The sequence below is a fragment of the Oryctolagus cuniculus genome, chromosome 15, assembly GCF_964237555.1.
Source record: "Oryctolagus cuniculus chromosome 15, mOryCun1.1, whole genome shotgun sequence".
Lineage (NCBI taxonomy): Eukaryota > Metazoa > Chordata > Mammalia > Lagomorpha > Leporidae > Oryctolagus > Oryctolagus cuniculus.
Genome location: NC_091446.1, coordinates 11,862,058 through 11,884,336, shown reverse-complemented (window position 1 = coordinate 11,884,336; position 22,279 = coordinate 11,862,058). Strand labels below are relative to the sequence as shown.

Below are 22,279 nucleotides of genomic sequence, written 5' to 3'. Positions count from 1 at the left end.
AGATGAGGAAATAGAAATCCCAAGAGAGATGTGTTCATTATCTCACAAAAATATTCTCAAAAATACTGTCAAATTTGCAGATGTATGTATCTTTCATTGACAGAAAGACAAATGTTTGAGTTTGCCACCCTTTTCCTGTGGTGACAAGTGTCTGGGGTAATTTGCAATCTAGGAGGTATTTTCCAAAGAAATGAACAGACTTGATGTGACCCTTCAAAGTAAAGCCGACATACTAACAGCGAGGAAGGAAGTAGCTAGGTTCTGAAGGGAAACTGATGTTAACTGCATCTGAAAGGCATCTGACAGGTGTCCAGCTTCATAAAGAAAACGTGTTGTCAAAACCATCACTCATAAAACCTCTTAAAACTACACATTTAAACTTGGGAAAATGAAATCCAAAGTAAGTTCCAGGAGGTACGGAGCCCATTTGTTAATGACGGCAAAAAAAAGTAACATTTCTAATTACTCAACAAGAAGTTATTACCATTGGGAAAGATGGAAATTTATTATAAAGATTATACAACAAACACTTTTGCAAAATCCATGGAAGTAACTGAAGCTTTTTTCAAGTTTAGCCATTTGGATCCACAAATCTTAATGAAGTAGCTTTTCAGCTACAACAGCCATTAAAACCAAGCATTAGACTAAACTTACCTTGTGACCAGAACTGAGTTGTTTTTATGGTGTTAAAACCAGGAGGTCCAAAAATCACAAAGCATTTTTAATAATACGCCTCTCACTAAAGGAAACTTTTCAGAAAGAAAAAAAGGAGTGCTTTTTACCACAAAAAATACTTTTAAATTTTCTGTCTTCTGCCTATGTATGTTAGTTTAGTAGCACAGATTCAAATTTAAACATTTAAAAATATATATGTATACACACACACACACATACAGACACACACACACACACCCCACATATGCTGCAGGGGGCACGTTCTGTGGAATCCAAAGTTAGGTGCCTTGGTCAGACATGGTTTTCTGTTCCTTGCCAATGCCTATATTCTTATAACAAACCTCTTCAGCCCAAGAAAAGCACACGGTCTCCTGGTTTTCACAATATGTTCTTTGATGTTTTAGTCCATCTGAAGTTTCTTTTGGTGCAAGGTATGATAGGAATCAATTTAATTTTCTCCAATGATACTAGCACCTTTCCCTGAATAATCCATCATGACCAGAGTGAATTCAAAAGCACTTTTAATGCATTCTAAATTCTTAAAAGTATTTGAATTCATTTCTATTTTTAAACTATCTTCCATTAAAGTTGTCTAAGTTCACACCAGAGTAACAAAACAAGTTTTAACTGCCCTTCAAAAATGTGATTTTTTTTTGATAGAGCGAGTTCTACACTTTCCTTTCAAAGACTTTATTTTTATACTTCCTATGAGTTTTAGAATTATACTAAAACAGTCTTTGGACTTGTACTCAGAGGACAGGCACGTTTACTGTGATCACACCGTTCTTGTCATCAAGTATGTGTGAGGCCCTGTGCTGCTCTCTCGGCCCCCCCAAAGGAAATGATGGCCTCAGTGTTGTGTTCGAGAGTCTCTTCTCTTCGTGGTTTGACCAGCACACATGGAGTCTTGCCTTGTTTCTCAACTTTACAGAGATTGGCTTGTTTTTTTCTTTTTCTTTTTTTTTTTTTAAAGATTTATTTTATTTATTTGAAAGACGGAGTTAGAGAGGTAGAGACAGAGAGAGAGAGAGAGAGAGAGAGAGACCTTCCATCTGCTGGTTCACTCCCCAGATGGCCGCAACACCCAGAGCTGCACCGATCTGAAGCCAGGAACTTCTTCTAGGTCTCCCATGCACTTGGTGCAAGAGCCCAAGCACTTGGGCCATCTTCTACTACTTTCTTTTTTTGGACAGGCAGAGTAGACAGTGAGAGAGAGAGAGATAGAGAGAAAGGTCTTCCTTCCGTTGGTTCACCCTCCAATGGCCACTGCGGCCGGCACAATGTGCTGATCCGAAGCCAGGAGCCAGGTGCTTCCTCCTGGTCTCCCATCCGGGCGCAGGGCCCAAGCACTTGGGTCATCCTCCACTGCACTCCTGGGCCACAGCAGAGAGCTGCACTGGAAGAGGAGCAACCGGGACAGAATCCGGCGCCCCAACCAGGACTAGAACCTGGTGTGCCAGCGCCGCAGGCAGAGGATTAGCCTAGTGAGCCGCGGTGCCAGCCCATCTTCTACTACTTTCCCTAGGCCACAGCAGAGAGCTGGATAGGAAGAGGAACAGCTGGGACTCGAACCGGCGCCCACATGGGATGCCGGTGCTTCAGGCCAGGGCTTTAATCTGCTGTGCCACAGTGCCAGCCCCATGAGATTGGCTTGTTTTTCAATTATTCTGAGATTCGTCCACGCTGCCGCCCACAGCTGTATGATGCCTTGACTGCCCTATGGGATTCCTCTGCACAGAATCCTCGTGAACTCACTGTACTAGAGCCAGGCATTTGGCTCCCTGGCAAGGTCCCTTCTTTTTGTTTATCACAGATAATGCTGCTACAAAAATTCCTGCACACGATTCCTACTACAAATACACACAAGTATTTTCTAAGTATAGACAGTGGGCTCTAAAAAATGCCTGCATTCGGGGCCAGTGCTGTGGTGTAGTGGGTAAAGACACTGGCTGCAATGCTGGCATCCCATATGGGCGCTGGTTCGAAACCCGGCTGCTCCACTTCCAATCTCACTCTTCTATGGCCTGGGAAAGCAGAAGATGGCCCAAGTCCTTGGGCCCCTGCACCCACATGGGAGACCCAGAAGAAACTCCTGGCTCCTGGCTTTTGATCAGCACAGCTCCAGCTGTTGCGGCCAATTGGGGAATGAACCATTGGATGAAAGACCTCTCTCCCTCCCTCCCCCCACCCCGCCTCTCCTCTCTCTGTGTAACTCTGACATTAAAAAAAAAAAAAAAAGATTTTATTTATTTATTTGAAAGAATGTTAGCCACAACATCCTCTCCATTTATTTAGGTCTATAAAGTTTTGGTTTTTTAAACTGTCTATTTATTAAAGGCTAAAACTTTTTATTAAGATTTATTCTAATATACTTTGCTTCCTTTTCCTACTGTAAATGATATTTCTTATTAAATTTTAAACTCATTACTGCTTGTAGCTGGCACATGAGAGTGAAGCTGACATTTGCACAATGACTTTTGTCCCAGCAACTTTGATAAACTACATTTTCTAATTTGCCTTATACATTCTTTAGCTTTACAGATAATCTGAAAATTTCATCTGTTAACATGAGTCATATTATTGATTTTCTATTAATAGACAAACCTAGCATTCCTATAATAAATCTGATTTGGCCATCATCTTCTAATTTCAAATACATTGTTAGACTTGGTTTGCAAATAATGCTTGTTTCCCTACTGAAAGGTACAAGGTGTTATCTTTGTATACACTCCACACATGTACTATATCCACCAGACTAAACTGATTAACCGTACTACTTCAATCTATGTCCCCAGTAGTTTTAATAATTTGATCTTCAGCCTGATCTATTAATTATAGATAGGTATACTGAAAATGCTCATAATATTGATTATATATGTATATATAGTCATTCTGTCCTTCCTTTATTTATATATACTGAGGTATATTATTAGACACTCAGGGGCAGTACTTGGAACTGTTACAACCTTCTGGTTCTCTATCATGAGTAACTGGGGGAAGGAGGGCTTAACATTAATACAGGGAAACACTGGGAGACATTAAAAAAAGCTACTCAAGACACACAGCTACTTCAGCTGAGACAAACCTCTACTCTCAGGTTTCATGTGTGACACTCCTACCTGTTTTAGAATTTGGGTTACTAAGAGAAAGGACAGTAGATGGAACAAATGCACACAAACACACACAGAGTGGTTTTAGCAAAGTGTTCTATGCACAGTGAAAAACAGAAAAGATTTGCTAAAAGATGGGACAGTGTTTAAACAGCACCCTTCCTGGCTGGGGGCAAAAAGAGAAGGTGATTTAAATGCAAAGCAAAAGAAAAGACAAAGTCTCTGCTTGGTGCTGTCTGTGGCCACCAAAATGGAGACATTATCACAACAGAGCATTTAGGTTAAAAAAAAAAAAAAAGTGTGGGGGGGGGGGTGGTTGGTGGTGAGAGTTGGCATTCAGAGACCGCTCTAGGAAAGGACACATCTAAAGAGACAGCAGAGAAAATAAAATTGTCAAATAAGGTTTTTAAAAACGAGGGTATATTACTAATTTCACAGCAAGAAAACACAAAGAGTTACAGAAAAGGCACAGTACAATCAATGCAAAAACCCCACATTAGACAGTTTTGACTAAAGGACTATTAAAAAATTATACTAGTTTAAGAAGAGAAATTACATATTTGAATATCTATGTATATACACTGTGTGTGTCAATAGGCTACGTAACTCCATATATGGCTACACACACACAGCCTGCTTTCATCACTCCAGAGGTCAAGATGGACGCAGCCTGACCGACTGCGGCGACAGCCGTGCCGAGTGTGGCTATCATTAGGAAACATCCCAAATATATCCAATGTTCTGTATTCTAACAAAGTTCCAGTGAACCATGGATCAAGGCCAGGGACAAGACTTACAACATAACAAGGCCAAGGACATCCAGACAAGATTTACTTCCTTACCCCCAATGTTTAAGACTGATAGTACATCCTAATACAGAAGGAGTGATTGAAAATCTACCAAGAGCCAGAGGTCAGAGCCAAAGCCAGTGGCTTGTACCACAGGTCAGTGAGAGTTTCATCCACCATTTTGTTTCCTTCTTGTCTGAGTGAAGAGCTGATGTTGAGAACACCCTGTTCTGAGCTCCCCAGGCCTTGTGACACACACACCCCGGGATCAGACTTCACTGCTTCGCCTTGTTCTGGCTGTGCTGATGGGTGGCAAAGCCTCTTGCCTGCATTTGATCTCCAGATCATTCAAAAGCATTCCCACTTCTAGCTGTAGCTCCCTACAACTGCACATTAAATTACTTCTCCTCAACGGCATGGTTGTCATAGTGACAAATGGGACTACTGAGAGAAGTTTACTGCCCTCTGTAAAAAAAAAATCTCCAGGCTCCTGGCCACTGTGGCCATTTGGGGAGTGAGCCAGCAGATGGAAGACCTCTCTCTCTCTCTCTGCCTTTCAAACAAATACATACATCTTTGGAAAAGAAAAAAACAAACAAGCAAACAAACAAGAAAACACCCTCCAAAGAGAATATACCCACAGTCTTATTGTATTTAGTACATAGTCACAACATGGAAATGACATGTGAGAATCAATAAAAAATATTTATTTTTTTCCAAACCACAGAATTCTTAACCCCAGAGCCACACTATAAATTTTCCAGAAGTAAGCCATTAACATGTTTCTAAACAATGCAAGTCCAACCAGTAATGAAGATAACTTCCAACCAGCAGGGAAGGTTGTAGGGATGGAGTCTGGTGAGCTCTCCCGAGGCCACTCCGTCCACATAAGCAGAAATGGTGGATGCCCCTGTGGGCCACTCAGCTCTGCAAAGGGGTCCTGACAGGCCTCTCTTGGCTAGTGGAGGAGGGAAGGTGTCGGTGGCTGTGATGAACACTGGGGACAGAAGAGGAATCACTTCCCTTGGAAACAAACAGGGCTCCTTTCACAAACTCTAGTGGCCAGAAACGAAGGCAAATCCCAACAGGAAATTTAACAGGAGAGCATTTCTGCACCAGCTCTCATGACCTCATTCTAACCTCTGAGAAAAGGCAACTTCATCTCCTGCAAGTTCACTGAAAACCGTAATCACAACCAGAAAGGTCCTATAAATCTCTCAGAGGTGTCAGTCAAGGACTCACATCTAACCTTGAATTCTGATGTCCCCTTAAGAGGCCTAGACTTGGATTAAAACAAAAATTCCTAAAAAGCTCAATGAGACACCATTTAAAAAATCACATCAAACACCCAGAACAATGAGTGGATAGCTAACATAGGTTTTTTTGTTTTGCTTTTTAGTTATAAAGTTTTTTAATTTCTCAGATTAGTGTATATTCATAAAACAATACTCCATTACTTTAATAATAGCTGATTAAGCATTTAGCTCAAGGGCAATGCCTCCTGCATAATAATCATAAAAATAATTAACTGCCATGGTGGCGGGGGGAGGGGAAGAAGAAAGAATAAGAAAATACAGTCAGCCTCAATAATAAAACAAAATCTGGAAGGGTGGTCGTTTACAGGGAGATTAAACAGAATTATTTAAATACTATGCTACAAGTGCTCCTGCTCACTCCATAATTGCAGAAACCAATTTTGCTTGCCAGATCACCATTACCTCTGCTAGTAGGTGTACAGACCACAGCTCTGCAGTCATCCTTTTGTGCTGAAAAACCTTCAGATCCCTTGTTTGGTCAGTACAAATACTGCAAGGTGATCCAAGTGCAAACTCTTCCTGAGGAACTACTTATGTGTGCAAATCTGCAACTGGAAAGAAAGCCTGGTGTGCCGCAAGGGGAGGAACAGGTGTGACCACTGGCAACGCGAGGCAGTGTTCATGGCCACAGACATCATTCTCCTGCAATCTCATCTGCCCACAAATTAATATTCGTCCTAGACCCCCATGAAGGGAGTGTAACCGCTGCAAACTTTAAAAGGGACGGAAATAAATTTGCCACAAAATAGTGCACAACACATGAATCCAGGCTTGTGTTTGTTACCATTAACCCTGCCTGTGAACTGTCAGGCTAAGAGTCCCAACAGGTTTTGCTTCCAGTAATTCCTGTCGGGTTGGGTACAGCTGTGACAGCAGAGGCCATGAGATGACACCACGGCTGAAGCTTAAGGCCAACCTTTAAAATTCATACCATCTCTCAAACAAGCATTCCATGTGTCATTATTTCATGATGATTGACCTGGTTTTCTTCTGAACAGTTCAGTTTCAGGTTGCACATACACAGATCAGTCAGTTTAGCCAAATCAATTACATGTGTCAACTAACCAATCCACTTGCATGCACAATTTTTTGGCTTCAATAATCTAGACCTTCAATGATTGCATACAGAAGACAGCATCTAACGGGAATGGGTAACTGCCTACCGTGCTGGCAACAAGAACACAAGTCAACACGGGAAGACAACACCTCTGGCAAACAGTGCTTCGTCAATGCAACTGGGGACGCAATTTCATCTCTTCGTGTTATAAACTAAGAATTTTACCAAGAAACCCAATAAATAAGCAAGGTCATTTTAAATTTAAAATAATTTTTTTTAAAAAATGGGCTCTTTATACTGTCAAGTACCTCGTGGGGTCAAGGTGTGTAACAAGCAAGACACAGTGCGGGGAGAGGTGCCTTTTCCAACCACAGCTTTGTGGGACCAAGCCACAGCTCTTCTCATAGCCACTGTACAAACACTTAGAAAAGTTAAATTTCGCAAACCGTACATTGTCTACTTTTTGTTAATACAAACAATAAAAAGAACATATTTCTCTATTCACTTGATGCAAAAACATCCAAAGATTTTAATGCCAGTTCATATAATACAATGCCTTATAGGGAAAGTTCTTCTGTTATTGGCCAAAAAAAAAAAAAAAAAGAATGCTCTCTCCCAGAAAAAAGCATTTGGGTATGAACATACTGAAGGATTCATCTACACTTAAAGAAACATTCCCACTTTACTTCTTTCAGAACAATATTCACTCAGGAGAGAATTCAGTTCGGGTGTTATTTCTAAGTCTGCAGCAAGCCTTCCATTGAGAAAGTAAAATTTGGACTTCATGATAAAATGAAACTCCTCCTCCACACTAGGATGTTACTGGTGCAGCAAATCAGGCTGAACAGGTGACAGTGAGAACCTGTCTGTGTTCTCCAAGTAGTTCAGTGTCCATCAAAACAACCCAGGATGCTCACATACTTGAGTACAATTCAAGTCTTCCACAAACTCCACCAGCTCTGGTTGTAAGCACGTACATCGGACAACCTTCACTGTGGGCTTCTCTGTGTGGTAGTTTCACAAATCAAGGTTTTCTATTATTAGAGGACCCATTTCTTTTCAATATCCCAGTTCTAATTCTCTCACTGCGCCACCTCCCAAAGAACACCAAGCTGAGTGGACAGAGGCAGGTCTGTGAACAACCCACAGTCTCAAGTGTTGACAGTGCCCCCGGTTACACCCACCCTCGTCCCAAGCTCCCTCAAGAGGTCAATATTACTAGCCTGATGTAGCCCACAGGAGTGAAGCCCGTGTTCAACCGAGATTCAAAAACACTGAGAACAGCATCTTCCTCCCTTTCCACGTCTTTCTATTTTCCTTTGTCTTTCAAAAACCACTAGAACAGCCCCAGAGACTTTTGGGAAGACTGGACTAGCACTGAGTGTGGGGAACAGAAGACAGCTTTGCCACAGCTGGAAGGCGGCCCTGAAACAGCAGTGCTGCTTCTTCCCTGTTAGACTCAACACAACACATGAAAGACGCAGGCCGCAGACTCTTTAGTACTTACGTCACCCATTTAAAACACAAATGAGCAGGAGCCCCACACCACTGGTTATATTTGGATTTGGTAACTACTTCTGCTTCCCACAGATCACAGGAAATGGCTCTGATGGTTGGATAATTCTCAACAATATTAAGAGGGGAGCTTTCATGAAGCCCCGTCCCCCCAGACTAGGGTACGGCCAACGCCACAGCAGCAGCGAATGAAATCCTGCTAAGTGACAGAGGGAAAGGAAATGCTCTATAAGAGTTGGTCCCCACAGCAACACAAGCATGTCCTGGCGAAGCACTGGGAAGCCTGACCGCTGCGGAACACCCCTCCATCCTCCCACTGAAGGAGCATCTTGCCACAGTCTCACTTGACGAGTCGGTGGGTTTGTCTGGGACACCAGAACTTCTCCAGGAAGCGTGACAACATGGTCACGCAGTTGCAAAGTGCACAAAGCTCAAGGCACAGAGTAGGCAAAAACTGTGACCTGATGGGGGGGAGCAGAGTTAGCATTTTCCTCTTACGAGACTTTCTAATGCTAAACAAAGACCAACTCTTTTAAAGGCAGTTGTTTTGGTTATGGGTGAAAAATACTGTATTGTAATGACCTGTTTGGTTTTAAAGCAAAAGGTATCTTGACATGGGAAATCAATCTGCCGAAATACCAAATCCACACATGAACAAAACAAGTGCTAAAAAAAAAAAAAGAAAAAGAAAAAGATTCTTCCGCTCATATTTTTGGAGGAAGCTACAGAATTTGGCTGTCAGATTTCACTTAGCAAGGGTCACTTTCCAAGATGCTTGCTACTTACAGACTCTGTAGTAAACTCATTAAAAGATTGTCCCATTTCAAAATCACCCCCAAGTCTAGCAGCAAGTGTTTTTATGTTTTTGCTTTTTGTTAGTTTTTTTGTTATTTAAAATTGCAAACCAAAGTAAGAAGTCCAGCATCCTCTTCCAAGAACAGCGTTGTGCCCGAGCTCCGGAGTGTCGCAGGCTCTGCTGTGCTCTGAATACAGTCTCCAGTGTGTCCTCTTTTCAGGAAGGGAAGAACATTCACGCCATCACTATCTGTACCCCCGGGAACTTGCACATGCTGACGAGCTGTCTGAAAAAAACACCACACAGAAGGATGCATGGCAGATGGCACTTGAGAATGGCCGGGGTCTACCTGCTTGGCACTCATTTCTCACCCTTCTCAAGAGCACTTGGAAAAAAAAAATGAACCTCAAAACCATGTGGAAAGGTGTCAGGATTATCGGGAAGTGAGACTGGTCATGACCCTTGTGGGTGAGACTAAAGCACCCGGTGGCCTCTCGGCATCTGCCAGAGAACCAGCGCCACCAACTGGACTGCAGGGCTGTCACAGCTAGAAGGGCGGCCTGGCTGAGCATCACGGTGCCTCTGAGAACGCCACGGGCCCCAGACTCCGCACACGCACCACAGAGCACGGAGCGACGACAGGACGCCATTACTTACTATAGGCCAACTCGTCCCCAGCTCTCTTCCGGGACTGGTCACCTCTAGAAACGAGAAAGGCAGCAGTCACAGAGCTGACAATCTGACTCTTCACGCACCAAAGCAGCAGAGGGAGCTGACAGCACAGACAACAGAAGCGCAGCTGATATTTTAGTTCTAACCCAGCAAACCGTTTTAAAATAGACATTAAACCTAAGCAGAGTCGTGTTAGCTAAATGGTACAGTCTTTCAAATACAGAAAGCTAGTAAATGGGAGAAGGGTCATCTACACCCATGTTTACAATGAGACACAGAACTCGGTTTACACTAATCTTCTCAAAATGACTCTGAGTTCTGCGGTCAGCACTGTGGGGCCCTGCGTAATTCCACAGGAGAAGATAACTTACAAGCTCAGTGAAACCAAAAACTGCTTAAAGTCTTTAAAAAAATCTCAGAACCTTGATGTACCTTAACACTTTTTGTGAGTGGCGGAACATGAACCCTTACATGTATTAACCGAACCAGGAAAGATGGGTCCTGATAAGGTTCTGTACTACCTGTAACTCCTAGTGTTGCCTTTCTGGCTCCTCACCCGGAATCCAATTGCTAATGCTCACGCAATGAGCAGCAATGACCAGTTCACAAGCTCTGCCTTCCCGGTCTCTCAGCAGCATGAATGCAGTTGAGCGCTCCCTTTCTGAGCCACTTTTCCTCCGGAGGCTTCTGGGACCTGCCCTCACCTGCTGTCCCATCTCAGCCTTGCATGCTGCTCTGCCCAGCACTCCACCTGGGCCATCTCTTCCTCTCCATACACATTCTTCTCTAGTCTAGGATGGAGGTTGTCACCCTGCGACTTTAAATGCTCTCCCAAGCCTGTGGTTTCCAGGTTGTATTTCCAGCTCTGATTTCTTCCCAGTGCCGCAGATCTGCAGGTCCAACTGCCGCATCATCTCCCCTTGGAAGGTCTAGACACACTGCAAATATTCCATGGCCAGAGAACAATGCCGACGCCACTCCTTCCTTAGTCTTCCATCTCAATAAAGGGCCCCACCACTGACCCAAGGACTCAGGCCAAAATCCAAAGTCATCCTTGATTCCTCTCTTTCCCTCACTCGGGGGCATACTGCCTGCAAACACTTCTCACCAACTCCACTGCTACAAGCCGAATCCTAGCCATTAACATCCCTCCTTGACCCAACTGCACAAGTCTGAGTATTAGTCAAGAGCCTGAGTGATCTTCTACTGTAGCATAAGATCAGTTCACAGCTCCAATTAAAGCCCTTGTGTGGCTTCCCCTTACAGTTTCTCCCAGCCCTGGCACATGGCTCTTGCCTCCATCGCCAACCTCATTTCCACCACTCCACCCCTGTGCATAATACAGTAGCCTCCCTAGCTCTCACCTGTCCCTGGACAGGTTGGCACCTTTGAATACTATCTTTGCCTACAACGCCTGCCTCCCCCAGGCAGCCACTTTACCATATCATCATCTTCTAGGTGCCCTCAACCAGGCTGAAATGACTCCTTCTTAGAAGGCCCATTACCAAGTTAGCCAGGACAGCACTCACTGTGCCCAGGCCACTCACTCTCAATGCCTTTTTGTTTAATTTTCTTAACAGCACTCACTACCAGAAATTATACTTTACTCTTACTATCTATCTCCCAACAACACAATGTAACTTCCATGAAAACAGGAATTTGTTCACCAAGTGCCTCCCACGTTACTAGACACTCAATAAATATTTGGTGAATTAAAAAATTACTGAGGGGCCAGCATTGTGGCACAGTGAGCTTAGCATCCCATCTGGGCACCAGTTCCAGTTCCAGACTTGACTTGTAGCCCATATGGGATGCTGGCGCTGTAGGTGACAGCTTTACCCACTTCTTCACAAGTACCTGAGAGGCTGCCAAAGCTGTTCTGTGATCCTACAAGTACAGAAGGCCAGCCCTCAAAACCAGACCCTGCTACCAAGTGAGAAAGTCCACAGGCGTGTCTTGTTCCTCAGATGTGGGTAACCCCGGCTCAGATGGAGCACTTCATCTCTAACATGGTGAAAGCTACCTGGTCCCCTCCGAAGGGGACCATAAGCTTGTCTTCAGGAGGCCGAGCTGAGGTCCTGAATTTCAGAAGCTCCTTACCGTGATATGATGATATCCAACTGTCACTCTCTTCAATCCATTCAATTTTGCAGGTATGGCTTAGAAGTAAAATGTTGTTTACCTGCTAATTCTAGTTTCAAAATAAGCCTACCCATGCCCAAAGATCACCTTTCAATAAAGCCCCACCCCCTCAAATGAGATCTGCCACCAGCAGCAAGACAGGATGTTCTGACAACACCACCCATTACTTCAGGGACTTACTTTGAGTCACTCACATAAAAGCCACTGTTTGCCTGTTCAGGATCTCTACCTCAGAGAAAAGCCTCCTAAATAAATACGCAGTGTCCAACACTGAACAGGACTTGTGTGGCTGGCGAGGCAGGAACCATGAAATGAGCACACCTATCAGAGCAGTCGGTTAATACCATTCTTATTAAACAGCCTGTGTTTCAGTCTCCAGTTTTTTTCTTTCCTACCAGTGGACGCCATCCAGCCAAGAAGGGAGGAAGGCCGACAGGGCAGAGGGAGGGAGCCTCAAGCACCAGGGAGGACAGGCAGTTCCACAGCCACCAAGGATGCTGCGCACACATCCCTCTGACTGCGAAGGCTGAGCTCAGCAGTGGGCACAGAACAGCAGTGTTGACATTCTTCTCTGCAAAGCACCTGTCAGAGCAGTTTATGAGGCAGGTTCAACCCTCACAGTAAATCTATAATAACAATATGATGTAATTATAAAAATCACCCAGTAGGGAGCTTACAAAGTAAAACATTTTATCACCTCTTAGAATACTGCTTAACATTTAAATCTCAGCCAGAAGCTGTGTAACAGAATTCCACTAAGAGCACCAAAACTCAGTTTACACCAAGAAACCCAGGCACTTGTTCAATGCGACTGAGTTGGCCTTGGCTGGCCAACCAGCCAGTGCCCTGTCAGCCCTTCACTACAAAGGCAATGTTGCCTAAGGCTACTCATGGAGTCACTTGCTCACCTCATCCAAAGCAAACCTGACAAAAGAGCTACCACACACCGAGCAGTCCTGTCCCCTGTTCTCTCCCTCCAGTTCCAACAGGATTTGGACAATGTCACTGACTGTGTTCAAACACACTCTGTTCTGAAGGTATACTCAAGATGCCCAGAAAGGCGCAAAGCTACATTCCCACACTGCCTCTCAGAAATATCTATAGTAAACTCAGCTCTAAAATTAAAAGCAAACATTCATATAAAATATCAGTAAAAGCATAAAAGACTTCAAAATTATGGCAAGCCTAAAAACATCACTCACTTACTGCTGTGTTTGGATTCTGTACATCCCCCAGAGGCCCATGTGATAAGTCTTATGTTAATGGTACTGAGAGTACGGGAACTTAGCCCAGTGATGGTGTTTGGAGGTGAGCCTTTGGGGGGTAACTGGACTGGACTGGGTCCTTCGGGTGGAGCCCCCTGGAAACCCTGGTGGCTTTCTAATAGACCACACGGACCCAGCACAGATGCATGTGCTCCCTCTCTCTTGCCAAGCAACGCTCTGTCCTGCCTTGGGACTCTGCCAAGAGCAGTGCCATCATCAGGGGCCAACCCAACAAGGGCCTGCCTAATTGTGGACAGAACCAGGGAAGGAAAAAAAGATAGTAAAAACAAATAGGAAATGAACAAAGGACATACACAGGCAGTTTGTCCAAAAAGAAAAGCAAATGGGAAAACACACTCAGCCTCATTCATAAAAAGAGAAATGAAAATTAAACTAATTTGATTATTTTAATATCTGATTGACTGGCAAAAATCCAAGTGCCACAACATTCTGTACAAGCAAGGCCATGAAGAACACACATTTTTAAGCTTTGTTTGTGGATATGCAAAATGCCACAATCCTCCCTGGAGGGTAACTGGGCAATACTGATCAAAATCACAACTACATTTACTCTGGACCCCATCACTCCACCTCTGAGACAGACGTGCAACAATTATGCATATTCAAGGTTATTCACTGTAAGACTGTGTGTAATAGCAAAAGACCAGAAATAATTACTTAATGGTTACTCAAGAGGGTAGAGACATGGAGACAGGTGGGAACAAAAGTTCTCAATGTGTACTTTTACTTTTATTTTTGAACCATATATTAGTCTTCTAAACTGAATAAGTAAAATTAACACAGCCTCATAAATTGAATGGCCTCATTCTGTATATGAAAAGAATACCCTCTATTTCTACAGGAAAACTAGCTACTTACATTCTATGATTTCCAAGGGGTCCTTCCTCTCCCTAACCACAAGAAAGCAGAAATCCCAGGCCTGCCTACACAGCTTCTCTGAGCCCTTCCAGAAGAGCTATCAGTGGATTATTCAGTGCCCCCACACAAACACAGCTGCCACAACAAAAAAGGAATAAATGCTAATCTTTGGGCCAAGAAAAAAAAAACCACCTGCTTCCTTACTGCGCTGAAACTGGAGACTTACTGACCTGAACCTGGTCAAGGCCAGCTTTCCTGAAATTTAATTTGGTTTCAGAAACTTTGAGAGACAAATGTCCATCCCTAGCCCCAGCCAGGCATGTGAGTCAACACTCCCCTACCACATGTGGATACAGGTATACCTAAAACAACCCACGTAGTTTCCTTCCCACAACTTCTCTCCTTGATGCCAAGGACTCAAAAAGGTAAAGATATGTACAAGTGCCAAGAGTCCAGATTCTGAAAATATACAATATTACTGCATCCTTAAAGATCTGGTGATAATAGGTTTTTTCCTACAGAGAATCACAAGAATTTTATATTCATTATAGTTTAAAAAAAACTTATTATAGTTGAACTTTGCAAGATTTTCTGGAATGTGACCATGATAAAAAATTGCAAAAATTAGTAAAATGTGTATAACAAAAGCAAGGGAGCAAAGGAAGAAAATGTTCTAGGTAAGTATGCAGAAAGCAAAAACATGAAACATAGAACTCACAGCCACTCTGCTAGTTTAGCCTGCAAAGCACATCATCGCAGGCCTCGTATGAGAGAACCCACACTGGGGAAGCTCTCAGAGGTCGCCCGCCCTACGTGCTGACCCTGAGAAACCCTTTCTGCAAAACCCAGGGGCTGAAGGGGCGCGTCCAAACACCAAAGCCAGGACAAGGAGCCAGTGAGCTGAGCTCTCCCAGCAGCAGCCGCACAGCCTCCTGGACGACCGCTTTCCATTCCTAGGACTTGGCATCCCTCCCTGTCAGTCAAGTCGCCCTGGGGCAGGGAACGGACGCTTTGTCGCTGAGGAAAAGCCAACTTGCCTTGTAAAACCATTCTGAATGAGTTCTCTTTGCAGCTTCTGGTCTTGAGCAGCATATTCGGAGAGTTCAGATTCCACCGCTGGAGGGAGGATGTTGGGAATAAATTTAGAAAAAAGAGTTGGAGCCATCTGAACCCACTCTGTGAGGGAAGAAAAAGATTCATCAGAGAAACCATGCAAACTAAATGACACACAAAATAGAAGTTTTATTCAAGGAACAAAAATATTTATTAAACCAAATCTATAAAGTGGGGGGAATTAAAGCATTCCAAATCTAGCATAAAACAAGTTATTTTTTCTTTCTGAAAAGAATTTACTGTATAAAGAAAACTGGCTTTTTTACATTTCACTGGTTTAACAGAATAGTGAAAATCTGTAGGAATTTTTCAATCTTGTTGAACATTCTAAATACGGAGGAAAATATGAATGAGATTACCAAAGAGTTCTGAGTAGGAGGGGTCTTGATAAAAAGGGGACTGGTGGAAACACCAGCCCTCTCAGCCATTAATGAAAACATTATAATGGTCCGAAAACAGACCAGAACAGGTAATAAGAAGTATAAAAAAAAAAGAGGCAACACAAAGAGGTTGGCAGGAAGGGGCTGAACATTTAAGTGGGGTGGAGATAACTGGTTAGTATTTTTTAGAAATAAAAGTTTTGGGGCTGGTGCCAGCACTGCAGGCCCATACAAGTGCCATATGGGTGCCAGTTCTAGTCCCGGATGCTAAACTTCCAATCCAGTTCTCTCTTAATGTTCCTGGAAGAATAGTGGAGGATTGCCCAAGTCCTTGGGTCCCTGTACCCATGTGGGACACCCGGATGAAGCTCCTGGCATCAGCCTGGCCCAGCCTGGCCAATGCAGGCAATTTGGGGAGTGAACCATGAGATGGAATACCTCTCTTTCTCTCTCTCTCTCTCTCTGCCTCTATATCTCTTTTCTGTAACGCTGACTTTTGAATAAATAAATAATATTTAAAAAATCTTTTCTATGTTAAATTAAATAGATACAACAGTAAAGAGAATTAAGTGGCTATCAAATTATTAAGAGTAAGATGAAGGTAATAATATTTACAAAAGAAATAGGCAAAGAGAAGTCACAGGAAAATATCTGAACCAGATATGACAAAAACAAACTAGCACATTTATTATAAAGAATCTACAATCCAGAAAGTCCAGGTAAATGAGTGATGGACAAGACTGGATAATTCACAAGAAAAAAAGTGAACAGAATTAAGTCACCTTGTTAGTACTCAAGAAAATTCGAACTAAAATAAATGAAAAATATAAACAATGCCCATGTGTGTGGAGAGCAGGATGAAACCAGCACTCCCCTTCCTTGCTGGGGGTCCTCAGCTAGGACTACTGTCCCTTCTGCATTGTTTTAATCTAGCCTTTTCAAGTTTTCTCTCTTGGAAAATATTTGGGCTGCACATAACAAAAACTGTACAAATATAAATATTGTTTATAATTCAGTAAACCCACTGTTTAAAAACAGTGCAATCGAATAAAAATTCAAAATCTGAAAATGCACATTCGATGCTGTGTGATGTTAAGTGATGCTGTGTGTGTAAGTAAAAAAGTGGACATACACAGATGACCACCAAGAGAACAGATTAGAAGCCGGCACCTACACAAGCACGACAGGTGATGCACCGGCCAGTTCCCTCGCTCTGCACAGCTCACAGCAAACCGTTCTCGACACAGTGCCTCCTGACAACTCAGCTCAAGCATGGCTTCACAAAGAACCTCGGTGCCAGGCTGACACCACAGCCCACGGGGCAGGGCTGGCAGAAGTCAAACCTTTCTGTCACCTTATGGGGCTCTACAGCCATTAAAACAAAGGTGAAGAAACAAGGAAATGATGTGTCTTTTACGCATTTCTAACTGAACCACTAAAAACCAGAAACACACCAAAAATCTGTTTGATGACAAAAACATCATCAAAGTCTCCAAGAGGTAAGGCCCACGAATCTATAATTTAAAAAAACTCTGAGACAATTCAAACGCAGTCACACAAAGACCAGCACTTGAGATCTACTGCAACGGAAGACATTTTTACATTTAAAATTCAACTCTGAAAATATTCCAACCATAATGCGCTAGGTGAATAAAACTGCTTTAATAAACCAGGAACACAGTGGGTACTGACAAGAGACATAAATGTCAAAATATGCTTGAAAGTATCTCTGAAAATGCCTAGGGCAGCAAAAGGTTAGTCTAATCAAATTCACCTTTTCAAAAGGACAATTCTCAACTACAGAATTCTCCTCACAAGTGGTGTAAATCTTATTACCAGAACTTGAACCAAGGTAAGATAGCATTTAGGTAAACACGTATCTATACTTTTTCCTACCCTTGGTGATGTTTTTATTTTGCTATATGATACAGCTGCCTATTTGGGAGTCAGATTTGTCATACTGCATCTGAATGCCTTCCAACATAAAATAAAAAAACTATTCATAACCTAGCACCAAAAAAAATTAGTCATTTTCATCACAATGTATTAAAGTAAAATTCAAAATTCTAAGAAACTAGTTTATTGGAAACATGCAAAATATTTTTTGCTATTTTATATAATCAATTACCTCACAGAAGAAATTTCTGTTAAAAATGATAAATATATCTCAAGACCTGATCCAAACTTAATTAATAAACTGAATGCTCTAGAAATCACTAGTTCAAAGTAGCCTGACCAAAAAAAGATTTCTCAAATCAGTTTACCCAGGCCGGCGCCACAGCTCACTAGGCTAATCCTCTGCCTGTGGTGCCGGCACCCCGGGTTCTAGTCCCAGAGGCTCCTCTTCCACACCAGCTCTCTGCTGTGGCCCGGGAGTGCAGTGGAGGATGGCCCAAGTGCTTGGGCCCTGTACCCGCATGGGAGACCAGGAGAAGCACCTGGCTCCTGGCTTCAGATCAGCACAGCGCACTGGCCATGGCAGCCATTTGGGGGGTAAACCAACGGAGGGAAGACCTTTCTCTCTGTCTCTCACTGTCTAACTCTGCCTGTCAAAAAAAAAAAAAAAAAAAAGTTTACCCAATAAACTGATTTCTATTTTATCAAGTGAACTTTTAACACAATTAAACAACCAATCTATCCATCAATTAATTAAAATAATCATTAAACTCAAATGGATAGTAATAATAGCATTTAATGTTTGCATGCTTATTATGTTATCAAATACTATGGTAAGCTGTTTTCATGTTTTATTTCAATTTAATTCTCATACAAAAAAATTTTGCAAAAAGGTACTTAGTGCCAGAAAGCATCTTTCGTGTTTGTAGACTGTAACAATGTTCTACCCTGAGAACTTCTCCAATCTCTCTCCCATACATTTTTTCAATTAACTAGACAAGTCGAAGGTTCTGGCTTATAACCAGGAAATATACACAAAGGCACTTTGAGATTCCTTTAAATCTATCACAGTTTTTGTTCTAATAGAGAGATATTAAAATAATTTATAAACCATTTCTTTGAATATTGTGATCCGTGATTTCTTATTCTGCTCTTGTGATTCTCTCTCCTCAAAACATCCTCATGAAATGACTCAATTTTAGCAACACTTCAGAGTCCCTCTGAGTCATAATAGGCCTAATGGAGTTGTGAATGTTCATGACTGCACATTTGCAGTGTGGGATAGACAGAGATTATACCAACTACCACATTCAATCTTATATACAGTGTATCCTACAAATTATTTCTTGTATTTCCCTCCCAAGGGCAGCAAAAAACAAACAAACAAAACCAACTAGATGGTTTCACTAACAAAAAAAAGCTCCCAGTGAATTTTCAAATTTTCAGTTTATATTTCTCAATGACGAGTATCTCCTCCATATTTTTTTCTATATCAGGTCGAAATATCATTAGTCTTCACAGAACACACACGAATCACTGCTGCTTCGATACGACTGTCATGTCATAAAACCCACGAGAGATGATGAGTGTTACCTGGTCTCAGCGTATACAGGCCTTTCACAATATTTGCCATGGTTGAAGGTGTGACCTGAAATGGTGTTGACTGGGCTTCGAGAAGCAAAGCTGGAGAAGAGGAGAAAGATGAAAAAGCATGGAACACTCGTTAAAGTTTCTCCCAAAGACTGAAGGCAAACAGTGCAAACAAGAACAGCCCAAGAAAACAAACTGGGAGTTTACCCCTCACTCCCAACCCCACAACCTGTATAGAGCGCCAGTTCAAGTCCTGACTAGTCAGCTTCCTCCTAATGCGCCTGGGAATATAGCGGGCGAGGGGTCGAGTTTTTGGATTCCTTCCACCCATGTGGGAGACCAGATGGAGTTCTTGGCTCTTGGCTTCAGCCTGGTCCAGGCCCAGCTTTGCAGGCATTTGGGGAATGAACCAGCAGGTAGAAGACACTTTCCTGCCTCCCTCACTCCCCCATCTCCAGCTTTTCTCTATCTCGCCTTTCAAAAAAAAAACTTAAATAAATAACAAACAAATCTTTTAAAAATCAAATGCAATAGCTCAAGCTAACGGGGAAATACATGAAAGCGTGCTGGAACACTAATGGAAACGAACTGACTCATGGGGGACCTGAGTAGTAAATCCTCTAAAAGCAATGGCATTCATGGCACAGAGTGAATTGAAAGCGCTTCCATTAGAGGAATAAAATGTCACGCAATAAACTCAAACATTTCTTCTTCCCTCAAATCACCACAGTTGAGGCTTTTAGCATTTTTCTGAAAGACATGTGTTACAGGTTGAGTATCCCTTATCTGAAATGCTTGGAATCAGAAGCGTTTCAGATTTTGGAATATCTGAATACATTTTACAATTGAGCATCCCTCATCTGAAAATCCAAAATTTGAAATCCAAAGCTTTTTGAGCTCCAGCAGACGCTCAAAGCGTGTGGATTTCAAAGCTTTCCAGATGAGGGATGCTCATCACTAACAGTTATACATGAATTCTATTATTGAATGGATAGAAGATACTACTGACCTAAAAGTTAATTTTTAATTCATCTTCCAAAGATCTGCAATGTACTAAGAAAACAAACCAAAACCCCAAAATCTTTGGTATTTTACTCTAAATCAGGCTTGTAAAATATTAAAACCAATTTCCTCTGTGCATGCCTTTCCAAAAGTGGAAACGCCACCGAAGTGGCCGGCCCGGAAGCACGTCTACAGTTTAGAAGACTGTGAGCTACATTTGGACTCACATGATGAAGACCCTCCGAGGTACACTGTTCAAGTTTACCTTTCCAGTCTTATCGTTGGTAGATGGTTACAATTTTGAATGACATACATAAATTTTAAAGAGGGCATATGGTAAGCATTTAAACTGCAATGTTTAAAACTTGAACTTACAAATGTTAAGTTCAGAAAGTCTCTGACAGGGTCTGAAGTTAGCACAAACAAATGCAACCTCTCTTTACTACTCCACCCCCCGCCCCGCCTTTTGTGACTGGCACTGAGGCCTTCCATTAGCCTGGTTCCCACTAACTCTGCATGTTCAACCAATATTTACCATGTGGTTAAGCATATACATTTACAAACACCCTCTACCACAACTGTAATCACCTCTGTCAAATTAAAAAGCTATGAATAAATGATAAATATCAAAGATAAAAATACACACAAAATGTAGACAGACTGATCTGGGATGAATTAATTGAAAGTAATTACATTCAATAGCAAAAGATTAGAGTTGAGAAGGTTTTGCAACATTTCATTAACATCTTTCCATGTAAACTCTCAGGAAAACAGTATCTAAAACTTAATACTTCCGGCCGGCGCCGTGGCTCAATAGGCTAATCCTCTGCCTTGCGGCGCCAGCACATCGGGTTCTAGTCCCGGTCGGGGCACCGGATTCTGTCCCGGTTGCTCCTCTTCCAGGCCAGCTCTCTGCTATGGCCCGGGAGTGCAGTGGAGGATGGCCCAAGTGCTTGGGCCCTGTACCCCATGGGAGACCAGGATAAGCACCTGGCTCCTGCCTTCGGATCAGCGCGATGCGCCGGTCGCAGCACGCCGGCCGCGGCGGCCAAAAAAAAACTTAATACTTCCTGGTTACCACCATCCTGGCCCCCTGCAGCCTCTTAAGGAAAAGTAAGTTGGAATTTGGGGGATGAGCTTGAAAGGCAAAATAAAATATTTACTGAGTATTTAGCAGTGCTAGGTACTTTTCTATATCAGGCCACTTCAAAAAAGTTTGTGGAGGGCCTGGTGTTTTGGCACAGTGGGTTAAGCCACTGACTGCAACATGGGTACCTTACATATCAGAGCACTGGTTCAAGTCCTGGCTGTTGTTCCACTCCAGATCCAGCTTCCTGCTGATGAACCTCGAAGATAGATGATGGCGCCCAAGTACCTGGGCCCCTGTCACCCAAGTGGGAGACTCAGATGGAGTTCCTGGCTCCCTGGCTTCAGCCTGGCACAGCCCTGGCTGTGGCAGTCCATTTGGGTAGTGAACCAGTGGCTGAAAAGTCTCTTCTTTCCCCTTCTCTCTCTCTCTCTTGCTCTGTCTTTCAAATAAGTAAAAATAAATCTTTAAAAAATAAAAACCAGTTCCGGGCCATCATTGTGGTGCAACATGTTAAGCCCCTGACTCCAATGCCAGCATCCTATACAGGAGCACTGCTTCTAATCCTGGCTGCTCTGCTTCCCATCTAGCTCCCTGCTAATGTGTCTGGAAAAGCAGTGGAGGAGAGTCCAAGTGCCTGGGCCCAGGCTGCCCATGTGGGAGACCCGGTTGGAGTTCTGGGCTCCTGACTTGGGCCTAGTCAGTTCCAGCATTGCAGGCATTTGGGGAGTTAACCAGCAGATGAATGATCTCTGTCTCTCCTTGTCTTTAAAAAAAAAAAAAAGTTCATGGAGAAATGGAATTAAAAGATGAGTTTATTTTGGTATAAAAGATTATGAAAGCCATATATAGTTTTTTCACAAGATACATTTTCCACGAACTTTGGAGGTCCCTCATCTACATGTATGAACATGATCACACCATGGGAGCTGACAGAAAATCAGCTTTATCTCTAGTGACAAGACACCTTCTTCATTCATGAAGCCTGCTATTCAT

General features: G+C 42.8%; 1 protein-coding gene across 3 annotated transcripts in view; it reads right to left on the bottom strand.

Moving 5' to 3' along the window:
* Positions 1-5,259: 5,259 nt before the first annotated feature.
* CACUL1 (CDK2 associated cullin domain 1) overlaps positions 5,260-22,279 on the bottom strand; it is an 81,337-nt gene continuing 64,317 nt past the window's right edge. For 2 of the 3 annotated variants that reach the window (XM_051824215.2, XM_051824217.2), the window contains exons 6-9: positions 19,198-19,287; positions 15,253-15,391; positions 9,915-9,958; positions 5,260-9,539 (exon numbers count right to left, since the gene is read on the bottom strand). In XM_051824215.2, the coding sequence (XP_051680175.1) occupies positions 9,349-9,539; positions 9,915-9,958; positions 15,253-15,391; positions 19,198-19,287 (464 nt within the window). In that variant the 3' untranslated portion in view covers positions 5,260-9,348. Of the gene's footprint in view, positions 9,544-9,914; positions 9,959-15,252; positions 15,392-19,197; positions 19,288-22,279 lie in introns of all 3 variants that reach the window. The other variant, XM_051824216.2, reaches the window with a different exon arrangement.